The sequence below is a fragment of the Neodiprion pinetum genome, chromosome 1, assembly GCF_021155775.2.
Source record: "Neodiprion pinetum isolate iyNeoPine1 chromosome 1, iyNeoPine1.2, whole genome shotgun sequence".
In the NCBI taxonomy this organism is placed as follows: domain Eukaryota; kingdom Metazoa; phylum Arthropoda; class Insecta; order Hymenoptera; family Diprionidae; genus Neodiprion; species Neodiprion pinetum.
The window spans coordinates 14018923-14034497 of NC_060232.1; the positions used below are offsets into that span (position 1 = coordinate 14018923).

The window sequence follows — 15575 nt, forward strand, 5'->3', positions numbered from 1 at the left end:
AATAAAATATTACACAGTCACATTTTTAGACATTCCTTAGCTTACTAGTTGTTGCTTACATAGTGTTTCAGAAGGAAGTGACTATCCGTCTGTCATTCCGACCCCCTTAATGTTAATTATAACAACAATGATCTAATGTCATAGATTTGTATAGATGGTTATTGTTGAGCTGGCACTTTGTTTATATGACCTTTCTTACATATGTTTTTTGCGACTTATAAAATATCTACGTAAAGGTGACTTGGATTGTCAATCTCAGTTCTTTTGTTTACAGTATTATTTGTTGGTATGTGTATCATTTCTTTTATAATTCTTTTGTGCCAGTTTGTCTCTTTGTCTAATATTATAACATTTTCAAAATTGAACTTGTGCCCTTCAACCAAGGCATGATACGCTAATGCCGATCTGTCTGGATCATGTGTTTTGATATCGTATTTATGATTAGCGATCCTTTTTTTTAAATGTTGCGAAGATTGGCCTATGTAGCATTTTTTGCAATCTGTGCAATTGATCTTATAAATAATATTGATTTGTTCAAGCGCAGGTGTTTTTGATTTTAAACATGTAAATAAATTATTTAGAGTGTTGGTGATTTTATATGACACATTGATCTTTTCCTTACGCACTATGTCTTTTATGTTCTGCGATAGGCCTTCAATAAAGAGAATGGATCCTATACATTTCTCATTGTTGTTTGCACAATTATCATCATTATAGCTGTTGTAATGTTTATCTATTCTTAGTTCTTGCAGATGTCTAATTAATGTTTTGGGGTAGCCATTTTTCTTAAGTGTTTCCCGTACTAAGTTTAGATTTCCTGTTCTAAACTACCCGTTTGACAATGTAATGCTTCTATCCAGTAAACCTATCGCAACACTTTTTTCATATTGTAGCGGGTGATATCTTATATGTGGGAGAGTTTATGTTTGACACAATCGGTCTGAGAGGATGATTTTTTTTGTGCACCTTAGGTTGAAAATATATTTTTAGTGGTAATGCGTTATGTGTTTGAAGCATTCTACATGTCTGGTCACATATCCCCCCCTTTTTCGCTATATTATTAATTATATAGTTAGTTTGTTTCTCAATTATATTGGTCATATCCTTAAATTTTTCATCGTATTGGTGTCGTTGAGTATTTCATTCGCTTTTTGGTTATAATCTTCTCTAAAAAAAAAAAAAAAAAAAATTTACTCACACCACCCGCTACAATATGAAAAAAGTGTTGCGATAGGTTTACTGGATAGAAGCATTACATTGTCAAACGGGTAGTTTAGAACAGGAAATCTAAACTTAGTACGGGAAACACTAAAGAAAAATGGCTACCCCAAAACATTAATTAGACATCTGCAAGAACTAAGAATAGATAAACATTACAACAGCTATAATGATGATAATTGTGCAAACAACAATGAGAAATGTATAGGATCCATTCTCTTTATTGAAGGCCTATCGCAGAACATAAAAGACATAGTGCGTAAGGAAAAGATCAATGTGTCATATAAAATCACCAACACTCTAAATAATTTATTTACATGTTTAAAATCAAAAACACCTGCGCTTGAACAAATCAATATTATTTATAAGATCAATTGCACAGATTGCAAAAAATGCTACATAGGCCAATCTTCGCAACATTTAAAAAAAAGGATCGCTAATCATAAATACGATATCAAAACACATGATCCAGACAGATCGGCATTAGCGTATCATGCCTTGGTTGAAGGGCACAAGTTCAATTTTGAAAATGTTATAATATTAGACAAAGAGACAAACTGGCACAAAAGAATTATAAAAGAAATGATACACATACCAACAAATAATACTGTAAACAAAAGAACTGAGATTGACAATCCAAGTCACCTTTACGTAGATATTTTATAAGTCGCAAAAAACATATGTAAGAAAGGTCATATAAACAAAGTGCCAGCTCAACAATAACCATCTATACAAATCTATGACATTAGATCATTGTTGTTATAATTAACATTAAGGGGGTCGGAATGACAGACGGATAGTCACTTCCTTCTGAAACACTATGTAAGCAACAACTAGTAAGCTAAGGAATGTCTAAAAATGTGACTGTGTAATATTTTATTATCTTATGACAACCTAACAATGATAATTAATTAGAGGCATTTATGTGTAACAATTTTAATTGAAAGTGTAAATTGTTAAATTGATATCTGTAAAATTTATATATATATTATTTTTTGTTTTTTTTTTTAAATTTTTAAGAAACCTGATGATGGCAGGCGGGGTCCTGCCGAAACGTCGTAATAAAGACATCATTCTCTATGAACTGCATCTTGTCATCACTGACTGTCGATACCAACGAAATTTTAATCATATAACCAATACAGTCACGAACTTCTAACTCACATACATGATATACTTATGATTTGCTCGCCTGTTATATTTGATCAGTTTTTGAAACACTTTATTTTTTAATGGTCAATAATCCCGCAAAAAAATAACCATGCGACAAATTTGATGAAAGTGTTTTGAAGATGATAATTTCCACTTGAAAATTGGTTTTTCCAAAATCGATAAAAAAACAACCAAAAATCATTAAGCTCCCTTTAGCACTCTGACTTGAAATTTAATTTGTAAATTTGATACATGTCACTTCAAGGGGCGCGACTTTAAAAAAAATTACATATAGGTACCACACACACAAAAGAATTAACAGATTTCGATCAACATTAGTAGGTATAGAGTTTGCCCGAATCCAACCAGACCGTACCGTATATTTCGTTTCATACCATCGTACTGTTCGTGCGTTAAAGAAGAAAATTACGTTATTCTATAGCCTAAGCTGAAATTTTCATTCGAAGTTTAAAGTCCTTCAAGTCAAAAGTTTTGAAAAATTGATCGCTAAAGATGCGATTGGATAACAATCTCAAAAAAGTTGTAGAGACTAGTTTGAATTGGTACTGAAAGACACAAAAAATCAGCGAAATGAAACGTTACCACGGTCAATCGCCTGTCGAGTTAGCATGAAATACCTAATATGTAAACACTTTCGTATGTAAGAGTATGTCTGGTAACCTCAATCTTTTCAGATGTATTTTTTAACTACATGTGCCCAGTTACGGTAATACGTAATCAAAATATTGTGACGTAAAGAATATCATAATTTAAATACCTATAATTAACATTTCGTTGGCCTCCTATATTTTCACTCACGCTGTTCACCACCTAGGAAAAATTTGTTCAAGGCTATTTTTCGCACACGTAGGGATGAAAAAAAAATCTGTATTTTTTTGCGATGTGACATATACGTCATTTACTATTGTTAAAAATCAATTACAACACAAGGAAGAAAAAAAATTTTGCTATAGTATATTCTTTTCTAATATGATTATTTTCATGGTGATATTTATTTATTCTTATGGGTCACCCTCATCACTGAAGTACTAAATATGATAAAATTTGAATAAAACACTAAGAGATTCACCAGTTTTAATCTGGTTGGTAAATGTTTGTCGTGAATGATAGATTCTTATGAATTTTCCCAAGATAATTGGTGCAGGCGTCATTTTTAAGTCAAAGAAATTTATAATTCGCCAACGGTTCAAAAATAAATCTGAAAACATGACGACAGACAATCAGAGGTAATACTACCGTACGGAAAATTGCCAATGAAAAAGAAACATAATAAGGGTTTTTGATTTTTCAATTTGACAACGATAGACCCATATGCGAATCACACTGAAACGTCTACGCAATCACTTTAATATTATCCCGTTTGCAGGAACTCAAAATTCTTATGTAAGACAAAATATTAAAAACAAAATTTCTAAACAGCCAAATTCGAAAACTTGAGTCGATAAGAATTTTGTTCACACAATTTTGCATAACTCACAATCAGATGTATACTTCTTCCATCATGCGTGGATAATATATCCGTTTCTAGAAAGATCAATTGAAAAGTATGACTTTCGCTTATTTGGTATGGGAAAGCGTATGAATCAGTTTCTCATTCTGGTCTAGATTCATGATCAAATTCCACGGCTTGAAAGCCTTCTATAATAATTTCTATTTAAATTTTGAGTAGTCTATTGTAAAGAAATATCATCTTCCCAGTCTCCGTTGTGTGAAAGTGTTTGTACCTTCGCTCGGTCAGCTTTTGAATTAAATGTTTTGTTTCCACCTCGTTGTGATGCGGGCTCCATTGAATAGATAGGACGGAAATTCGCGGCATTTCCCTCGGAATCGTATCCAGCACCTGAAAGGTTCATTTAAATCACGTTAGATCGGTTGCGATTATTAAAGACAATTTTACTACACAAGAAATCTTCCCTGTGATAATAACACTAATTACGTTCAAACCTGCCATACCCTTTCGAGTATGTCCTGCGACCTGCATTTCCAGTGGGTCCGGAAAAAATGTTTCACGGTTTGGACTGGACCGAAATTCAAACCCGGCACCTTTCGGTTTTCGGGCGACTGCTCTGACCACTAAGCTACCCAGACCGCTGCCGAAATACCTTCCGGACCGCTACTCGACTAGCTCGAGAAATGCTACGTTACAGTCCCCATATACGCGCTACGCTACTGCGGTCGGTCTGCAAAGGTGCGATATTTCGCTGGTCAATATGTCAAAAAAAAAAACATAACCACGTTTACCGATTTGCATCAGTGGTTTTTGAAAAGTCGATATTACATATAGAGACATACCCTTTCGAGTATGTCCGGAAAGGTACCTATTTATGCGTTTCAACATGTTTGATAGAAACACCTGCATTTACAAAGGGGGCAAAGAAAACTGCGGAAGACCTTGCCGAGATGTAGCTTGAACGAGTTCAAGCCTTGCAGCTTACCGATTTGACACCTGAACGACGTGACCCATGCTACAATTTTCGCGAGTTGCCGTTCAGGTCCTGACCAGCGCATGGTACTTGAACTTAAATCCTCCTATACTGTAATCTTGCCTGTTCACGCGACGCTGCACGATATGTATAACATAAAAAAAATTTGAAACTTACGTGTATGGTTAGAATCTGGTACACATTTTTGAATGACCGCTCAACAACCACAGAAACACGTAGCATTTATCTCATCCCACTTTTATTATCGTCGTATTCTTGGTCTTACAGGCGTGTTTTTAACGGGACATAATTGATTCCAATCTCGAATCCCTAGTGACTTAATGAACTCGTATTTTAAATAAATTCCTAAATTTGTACGTGTGAGGTACAATAGAGGCGAGCGCTCGAGCCGGCCTCCAAGAGGGTATTTGAAGGTATCAAAGAAAAGAGGAAGGAACCGGAGCAATCAAGCAAGACGGTATGTTGGGAGTTGTCGCGCCTGAACGCGGGAAGCTAAACGCTTTCAAACTCTGTTGATTGTCTATAGTCTATGTTTAACTACACCTTTCGTATTTATCGAATCCATTATTTCAGCACACGTATATTATCACAATATTCAAAAAAATATATAATTCGATGTATATTTTTATGACGCACCCCAATGGCTCGCACCAAAATGGTCGCACTGAAGTATCCTCTCGTGAAATGCATTGATTCAATACACCTTTTTCTTTGATATTTCTCTTCGGTTTAAAATTTACTTCGATACAGCTATCGAGAAATAGTTTAGTTTTAAGTCTGCTGCAGCCGCATAACGATGATTACTGATTCATCCACTCCCTCTTACCCAGCATAAGCCAAAAAGGGTTGTGGGGACAGGTATGGCGGGTGTTGGCAGTCATTATCGTCTTTGTCATCGTGTTTGTCATTGTCGTCATCAGCGTATTGGGTTCTATTGCATATCATGATATCTATCATAATGTTTCTATTATGGCTGTATCGCCAAGATACAGTTTGCGTGGTCAAAAAATTTCATAGTGACATGTACATTGTCACTTGTAAATTCAGAACTGCGAATCAGCTCACTTTGGAATTTATGGACGATCTTTAGGATTGAAAAAGGCATACTGTGCACAAATTTTAGACAAATCGACTCAGGTACTTGTGTGTGACGAATATCTCACGCGTATGACCAGTAAAAATTGCACTTCATCGGAGAAACCCATTTTTTTCAGACTGGGTGTGGTAAATTTCATAGAAAATAGATAAGCGATTAGGTATACAAAAACTTCGTCTCATAGATCTATCAGATTTGAGTTTGTGTGAATCGCAAAAATCAATGTACCACTACTGCTGAAATCCCATTTCTCGGATACGTGTCACAAGGTAACACTTGGTTTCAACATTTAAAAGATTATTGTTCATCTGTTCAATACGTATTTGTATTATGTAGAGAAGTACAAAAATCAAAAGGGGTCATTTTATATTACAAATTGATATGAAATGTGCCATTATGTGAAAAAAGAAATGTTCAATTACGACGAAAAGGAATGTACCTACATACCCTTATTGATTGAATTATTTATTTACATAAGAGGTCTTTTAGTAATGTAAACCCATAATTCTTTTCATAACGTACAGTCAATCAAGGCTTGAGATAAAAATCAAATGTATGAATGTAATTTTTACCTGTTTTTTTATACGTATCGTAAGCTAAGAGTGTGGTGATAGCAAATCTTAACACTTTGTAACAAACGCATATAATTGTAATCGTTTATTTCATACAAGAAGTATGTTTGAATACAGAAGTCGTATAAGATTTTTTTTTAATTTCTCTACATGTAGATGAATTCAAGTTGACTATAATGTCTACCCACAAGGAACATCCGCAAAGTATCCGCTTAGGTTTTTGACGTTGCTCTTTCCAAATCTTAAGGCCTAATTTGAGAGTTCAAAATGTCGAATCCAACATGGCCGACGTCAATAACGAAAAATCGATCGATGTACAGATTGCAGGGAAACTTGATTTTTAGGGGTTTCTGACGCTGCTCTTTCCAAATCTGAAGATCAAATTTGAAAGTTCATAATAGCGGATCCAACACGGCCGACGTCGTAACGAAAAATCGATCAATTTTCAACGGAAGTCGGTGAAAGCTGTTTTCGAGGTCGCTGATCATGGATCTGAACCCTAAAATTCGAAATTCAAAGCGACGAATTCAAAACAGCTTTAAAAAATCATTACAATATTCGCCATCTCTACGAAAATTGGTAGTCATATCTGTTTCTGGAGTACTTCAGAACTCATCCATTTCTGGTTCAATGGCGGGATGAAACGATAGCAGGAGTATCATGATTCCGAATTTCTTTATTCGTACCACCTGTAACATTGTATCGAAATGGTAATCGTATATAATTTTATTTGAACGGTACAACCATAGTGAATTCCTACATATACAATGATGGTTATATTTTGTTGTTTTCATCGTAACAACCCTTGTTGATATGAATAGCTCCGCTACGGAATAAAGTCACGGCAATAATGAAATTCTCTAAAAAAGTGTTTCAAACAAAGTAGTTTTCTACACCAAGCGCACTTGATTATTGCGACCTCGCCACATACATGACACTGTAATGTCGAGTCTGTTTCGAAACAGAATTCTGATGGACTTTGAAAACGGGGCGGTCTAGTATCTACGTATCCACTTTTGTGCCATGAATATTTGAATAAGTTTAAAAATCGCGGAGACGAAAATTGGTTATGCGTCAGAGATTGTATCTTGAGAATATTATCTCGTAGGTGAAGATTGATATCATAGCCTAGAACGGTCACCATGTCGTAAAGACGTCTTTCGAAATTTTTCCACACACGAAACCCATATACGTCCAAGGGTTGAATGTGCCCTGTAGTCCCTTTTGGAATGGTCATCAGCTTCAAGTATCCATCATCCGGTACTGCTTCCTGAACACTGCACTCGGATTGTCCACTCCATGAATCAAGTAATAGGATGCTTGCATTACCTGTATTGGGAAGATACACTTCCCGAAGCTAAGTTTGCTTATGATCTTTCGTAAGCTTTCCAGACTTGGAAGCCATAATGTAAATATTAGGTGATCTGAACATAGTTTCTCTCACTCTGGGTCCTAATACCCCACTCGATTCCTCCAATACTACAAGAAGAGGAGATAGCAGCGTTCCATCAGCAGATATAGCAGGCTGTGTGTAGTATAACTGTGAGTCGTCGAAGATACCGATTGTACCACAGTTTCAATCTTTTTGTGGCCGACAGGAGCTAACGTTCGCCCGGAATGTATCTCCAAATGGAAGCCACTTTGATTCGCGTTGAATACATTTTGTGGTCCATATTGTTCGATAAGTCGCTTTACGAAAGTTTCGCACTGCTCATTCAAGTTCTGCTCTTGGGCGATGCTCGCCCTTGTTATATGCTTTGTGATCTTACGGGAAACAATTCGGTGCGCTCGTTTGAATATCCATAACCACGAATGTCTGGGTAAAAATCATGGCATGTTTTCTTTGATCCTTGCTTGTAATATCCAACGTCGGAGATCCACATCATGAACTGTTAATCTCGATTCCATTGCTGCCACGAACATATCAAACAAACGTATATTTTGCAATCCGAATCAACTTATCCTTACGCGTTCCACCAGCTCCGACTTGTGCTGCCCATCTTCGTAATTGCCGTTCAGACTTGAGTCGCTTGAACCTGTTTTGAACTACTGCAAAAGTTCGATGTTTTCTTTTTTCGCTTTGCCAGTAATCGACAGTTCCTTGTTTATACTCGAAATATATTAATTCTTTTCGGGTATGCACTGCGGTTTTTTAGCGGGTGTACAGCTTTCTGGCACTGGTATGCTTGCTATACCTACCGTAAGCCAAACAATATCAGTCGCTGCTGCTTCACTTGCTCCAACAGGGTCCTCTAGTTCTAATCTCGTTTCATGCAGAACGAGGAAAGATAAATCATCGAGAAAATTGGTGATGATTGTGTGTAGTAATTCTTTGAGGTGCAATTCCGTTGGGTTGAGTCTTATAATCTCGTTGCCTGGACCAATGTTACGTCCGTTGTACCACCTCTCACTATTTTCCTACTCGCTAACTCTCCCACAGTTCTTATATTAATATCCTGGTCTCTGCCCTGTCTTCTTATCCCTACCCAGTGTCCCGCTACTCACTATCGCCGTTACTCATCTAATTCCATTCCCTTTCTTCCACATCCTCACACCTTTTCTGCACCCGTACGTTTCGTCTCTGGAGACACTCCTATTCTAACTCTCAACAACGTCACATCTAGACCTTTTATATATTTTTCACACACTTCACTCCTTCATTCCTACCGCTATCACAACTGCTATGCAATAAACACATAATCGATATATCAAATATACCCAAGTTTATTCAACACTCATCCTAACTTCCGGTTGTCCCAGTACATAAAAGCGAAGCCGAATCTATTTATTCTTACCGCTCGGGAGTAAGGGTTTACACCCCCTTCACGGACGTAACGCCACCAAATTCTACCAGCAGCAGGGTTAATACGCTGATTACATTAATTATTGCCATTGGTCAACCAAACAGAACAGTCAATTGACGAAAGACGATGATACCTATTTCCAACGTCCAGGTAATTTTATACAGTCTGAGCAAGTTATCGCCTACACATACTGACATGCAAAACATATAACACGTACATATTATCGCAACATAAGTGTATATAGAAAGGATATCCTTAATCTCGCATGTCATGTATGCAATCAATAAATGACAGTTTGATTGAATGCTTATACGAAGAGTTTAGAGCTAGAGGATCCTAACGCTCATTGTTAATAAGGTTGATTTTCAAGATCTCACGGTATTGAAGAATGAGCCTTATCAACGTCATGAGTTAGTTAACGCTAGCTCTGAACCCTTCAGGTGCATTCTTAATTAAATACCGCGAAATATTTTACCATCACGCTATTAATTTACAACGTGCGGTTACGACATCTGTGCTTATTGTTAATAGGATTACCCAACTTTGATTACCTGACAATGAATAACTAATTCGAAGGCTATATAGTGATGACTTCATCGCACAAATTATTTTATCAGTAGTCAGTTTAAGTTACATTAATTATTCATGTGTGTGAAGTTGGCGCAGCACTTTTCGAAAACAATAATTATAAAAATTGTGCTGAGTTGTGCTAAGGGTGTGCTAACTTGTGCCGTCAATCCGCCTTTCCTAACTTCAAAGGATTCCCGAAAAATCACAAAAATCGAAAATCTGATAAGCCCAGCACTTTTGAGATAAAAAAAAAAAAAAAATTGTAACGGGTTGTGCTACATTTGTGCTAACTTGCACCGTACTTTATTTTTTCGAAAAGTCCATGATTCACAAGAGGAAAAAAAAAATAAAAAATTACTCAGGTTGAGAGAAATGGTGCTAGGTTCTACCGCATTTGTGCCAACTTGTGCCGTGCTCTATTTGCCAAACATTTAAGAAAAGTTGAGAAAATCCAGAAAAATCATCGAGAAAATTGAAAAATTTACACACGGCTCGGATCTTTCGAGATTTTTGAATTTTTTCGATCGTGCTAGATTGTGCCATGTTTGTGCCGACTTGTGCCGTGCTCTATTTTCCCAAACATCCGAAAAAAGTTGAAGAAATCCAGAAAAATCATCGAGAAAATTGAAAAATTGACACACGGCTCGGATTTTTCGAAATTTTTGAATTTTTTCGATTGTGCTAGATTGTGCCATGTTTGTGCCAACTTGTGCCGTGCTCCATTTTCCAAAGAATTCGAAAAAAATTCGAAGATGTTCGTTGTTGTACAGAATGGATTTTGCAATGATATACTGGAAATTGCCAGAACCTATGAATGGCGGGGATCCGCTTGATGCCCCTGACAGAAAATTTTGATTTAATTTCTAAAACGAAAATTTGGTCAACCAGGTTTCCCTAGACTTTTCATTACCATTCATTTTCTTTACCGCCCAACCAGTTAGTCGATCTTGATTGAACATAATTCTTCGCTGTCAGAACACAAGCTATAATCCTTTATAATTTCATCCGTCCAGCTGTTCTCCAAAACACCAAGCCTAATTGTATTTATGACAAACCGACAGACAGAGACATAGACAGACAGACAGACCAACGTATGTACCTCCGTTCAGAATCATGTATGATGTCAGCTAAAGGGTCCAAAAATCGAAAATTTATGAACTGGAGAAGGTAGTTTTCGATGTGAAACAAATACTTTTCTATCGCGTGCGTGATGAAAAGTAGGTACAAGAAAAAAGAAATTCTGATTTGTCCTCTCGTGGAAATTTTGAATCAACTCGGTTGGGCAAACTCGGGTAAATTGCTGTATGTATGCGATCCGATTCTCACAAAATTTGAGGACGAAGGCATTTTGCGAATGGCTGGCTGGAGTGGCAGAATAGCTCCATTACATGGCTTGCTTCACCATGGAAACCATGGGTGCTATATTTATCATAGCAATTCGTTGTCTTTTAATTCGTTCGCTCCTAGCGGAAAAAAATCATCTTTCAATTTTTTTGACACAATTTACACTTTTTTCTTCTTCCAAAGGAAAGATTTTTTTCCTGGGAGTCCAAAACAGTAACATTAGGTAGGTTTCTCAATTATAGGATAGCAAAAAAATTCAGTTCATTTTTTTGTGTATTAACTTCGAATTTATAGCATAATTCAAAACGGCTGTGAGGTGTTCAAAAGTAACACAAAAAAGCACTGTTTTTTCCGTCTTTTTTTTTTTCTATTTTTTTGTATTTTTTTTGTCATTTCGACAAAGTCTTTACTGACCCTTTGTATTTCAATTTGTCTCATGTTATCTCTGGAGATGCTGTCTAATGATATACCGATACATGATATTATAGGTATGAGACAATCTGCCACATTATAAAATCCCGAGGCTTTTTTATACAACCATTAGTGTATACGAATATTTAATACTTGTTGCTTATTTAGGATTCCACAACTTGTTTGTTAAAAATATTTTAAATATCATATTATCGCTTTGACACGAATAACCTATTGTAAGTAGTAAAATAGTACCTACCAGTAATAACAATAATCATTTATTCGGAATTTCGGTTGCTTCATTTTACGTATTTATTTTTGAGAAAAACTCCAAGTATAATACCGGTAATTATTCGTAGCGGAGATTACTTGTCAACAGAATGAGATATAAAAACTAAAAATCGAAATATGAGTTGAAAAATATTGGTCACGTATCGCCTGCCGTATATTACAACCATAGACATACAAAAGGAAATATGAAAAGTTTTAGATTTAATTTCCATGTGCATGAAAATTTATCGACACTTCCTACTCATTTCTTCCATCGGTCAGAGATCACATTTCATGTGCACTCCTCAACTCTTTACAATGTTCAACTGACCGATCAGTTATCGTTCTTATTTTCGAACATGACCATCAACTACGCTGAAGTACTGTCTGTAAAATCTTTAAAGGCCGCCAAAGAAATGTATGAGCACGAGTTGCATTAGGCTGAAGTGTAAACAATTAGGAATGGGTCAACTGGAAATGACTCAGATTTTGACGCAATTTTACGTTTTGTCTTGTCAAATTCAAGCCATTTTGTTCCCTGAAATGAATATTCTACGTAATGCCCGGATCTTCTACCCTGTCCTCCATAACGTACAACCACTCCGGCTAGCGAAAATGACTTCCCCTTCAGTTGTATACATTTTTCAAAGTCAGCAAGGTTGCATTTCTTTTTTAGACCAAGCTCGGTGGGATCACATTCCACTACAATTTGCGATCCGTACGTCAAAATTATTTCTTTCTCCTAGTTACAGCACACTGATTTGTGATTCGGCATACCGTTTACTATCGCATCGCCCAGCCTGCACAAACCATGATTCACTATTATATTCACATTTAAAGGCACAATAATAGATTTCGTTATCGTTTTGTTAGAACAAATATGGCATATTTTTATTTCCGTGTAGCTGGGATCATCTACTAGTATGTACTGCGCTACGTTACCAATGCTTGAATAACAATCAATAGTTAACATGTTTTCTTTAAGCGTAGCTTCAAATTGTTGCACTTTACTCAGCAGCAGAGCTCTTTCTTTGTAAATTTTGTCACTGGAACCATCTTTCAGAAAATTTCGTAAACGCATGAACTTGGATTCGGATTTTGATATTTCTGTGTGAAACGTTTCGTTTACGCATGCTCCAGCCAGTATAGATGTTATGCTGTCAAAGCCGCAAGTATTTGTGATAATAAGTCTATTTTCTTTCTGCTTTATCGATGGGCAGATATTGCCATTTTCCAGATTAGCCGGGCCAAGACGACTTTTCTTTGAAAAGTTGGTTAGTTCGAATTCTGGACATGCATCTAGGTACGTTTTTCGCTTCACCCCACGTGATTGATTTTTATCCTTCCGGTTGTGTTCGATATTCAATTCATGTTTTTCATCAACGAGGAGAGAAGAGTCATGGCTTATTTTTTGTCCGATTGTGGCCGCGTTTATGTCAAGAGTAGTGCTGGTGTATGATGTGCAGTTGTCATTCGTATCTGCTGTAGTCTCCGCCGGCACCTTATCCACCAGCTCTTTGTAGTCATCAAGGGGAATTGGAGTTGAACTCGTCGCAGATTCTCTTATACTCTGGATGGAGCTAGATGCACCTTTCTTCGGGCAGTCATCTTGAATTGCCCAATCCTGAGATGCAACAGCTAGCTTTGCTCGACCGTCGAACGACAACAAATGAGTAGCGACATACTTGTCCGCCCTCATCGGTCGAGATTCGTTACGCAACATAATGTGCTTCACATCGTTCATTTCGGATTCCACAGGTGCTGAGCTCAGATTTATTTTACCGTATCCAAAAACTCCTATCATTACGCCTGTATACAATGGGAAGTAGTATAGTAGAGTCTTTAATTTTTTGCATATTTCTGGGACATAATATGGGTTTGGCTGATCTCCTGTGCTTGACGATGCTACCGTATTGCGACAATCATCTATTAAACCATGAGCCCAGGTCACAACGTTACAATCGTCTAATGTTGTTTCACACTCGTCAATACAATCGTCGTTGTCGGGAAGTTCTTTGGGGATTTCTGAATCAACGAGACCTTTGATCTTCCCGGTAATCATACAGCGGGCACGTTCAGCTGGCAACTCCTCTCCTAGGCTATCTTTTCCTACGTCTACGCTAAGGAACAGAATGGCAATACTTTTCGCCAATTCCACGAATCGAGCGAGGATTGTTTGTTTGATGAGCAATGCTAGGGCAAAAAGATAAAACTTTTTAACTTTCGGGTTTTTCAGTGTTGAACAAAATTCCCACCGTGACAAGAAATGCATGTAATGGCATATATCCAACCGTATGAAACATTTAGGGACCTTCATTCCAGATTTATTTGAAAGTAGAGCATAGCACGTCGACAAGTAAGCCTTGAGACTTGAGCTTTGACCAAATGCCTTTGCAATGGCATTGAGCAAAGCTTTATTGAAGTCGCATACTACTGTTGATGGAAGAGGGAATCCGGATTTCTGTTTTTCACCAATTCTTAAAAATTCAAAAAGCCAATACTGAATGGCATTTACATTTTGGGCGGCGCTCAACATTCGAAAGGCTGGCATTTTATACGTCCCAGTATCGACCAGTGCCTGGTAAAGATAAATGTGTGGACTTTGTTCTCCACTTGGTAATAGTAATTTCTTCACCAATGAACCCGTGGCATCGATGTATACAACATCATGGTTATCTATATACACCGCCATTTGTGTGGGGGTCCAATAGTGGACAAAGAATGGATCGTGACCTATAACATGTATAGACCCCACATAGTCAGTGTATTTCATGTTAGTCAAACTTGCGATTGCACACGTGCCTTTTACTTTTAAAAATTTATCCCGTCTTTCCTGCCTTCCTTTTCGCAACGTCGCTGGCCGATAGAGGTTCGGAGGTTCGCCGTCATACATATCCATGTTATCACTAGCATAATTTCTGCGCCAAATCGTAGCCGACCCAGTTGCCAATGATTCTGTCACTTCGATTCTTTTTTCACCGTTCAGAAGGCGTTTTTTAACATGTTCGATCGATGGATCGAACGCTGATACACAGCATTCTATCTGAACATCAGCATTTTTTGGAGGCTTATTAGCAATAATGCCTATCAAAGTACACTTACACTGTGGGCAGTAAGCGTACACCGTAACGTAGATTCCCGTTTCGGAAACCGTGCACCGCTTAAACATGAAGGGACAAGGTAGTTTAGTTACTTTAAACACCAGTTCAAATACCGCGTTTGTTCATCTACCATGACGCTAAGTGGAATACTTACGTTGGACCTTAGCGATCGATTTGTATATAATTCTTTCAGAGTCTAGATCGTGCCACACTTTGAGCGGTATTTTAATGACAAAGTTAATGTCTGTCTCTTTTTTCTTCCGATTGAAAGATTCATCATCCTCGATAGATGATGATGTTATATTTATTTACCGTTGTAAATTATGATACTGAAGAAGTGCGTCACGAATGCCGTATCTGTTTAGAAGTATCACAGTGTATATGTACTTCAGTAACATTGCTTCTCCTAATAATTTACTGATTTCCGTATACACATAAGCTTTAGGGGGAACGGGTCTTCCGTCATCATTGAGGATGTGTCTGATTCAGGACTCAGGAGCTGTTTCAACAATTCCTTTACAGGAGCCATTCTCGCTAAGTCTAATACGAATTGAAAACTATATTCATCGACA

General features: G+C 37.1%; 1 protein-coding gene across 1 annotated transcript in view; it reads right to left on the reverse strand.

The window, feature by feature from the left end:
- Nucleotides 1–1207: 1207 nt before the first annotated feature.
- LOC124217875 (protein Star) overlaps nt 1208–15575 on the reverse strand; it is an 82533-nt gene continuing 68165 nt past the window's right edge. The window contains exon 6 of the mRNA XM_046624019.2: nt 1208–4231. Within this exon, the coding sequence (XP_046479975.1) occupies nt 4046–4231 (186 nt within the window). The 3' untranslated portion in view covers nt 1208–4045. The remainder of the gene's footprint in view (nt 4232–15575) is intronic.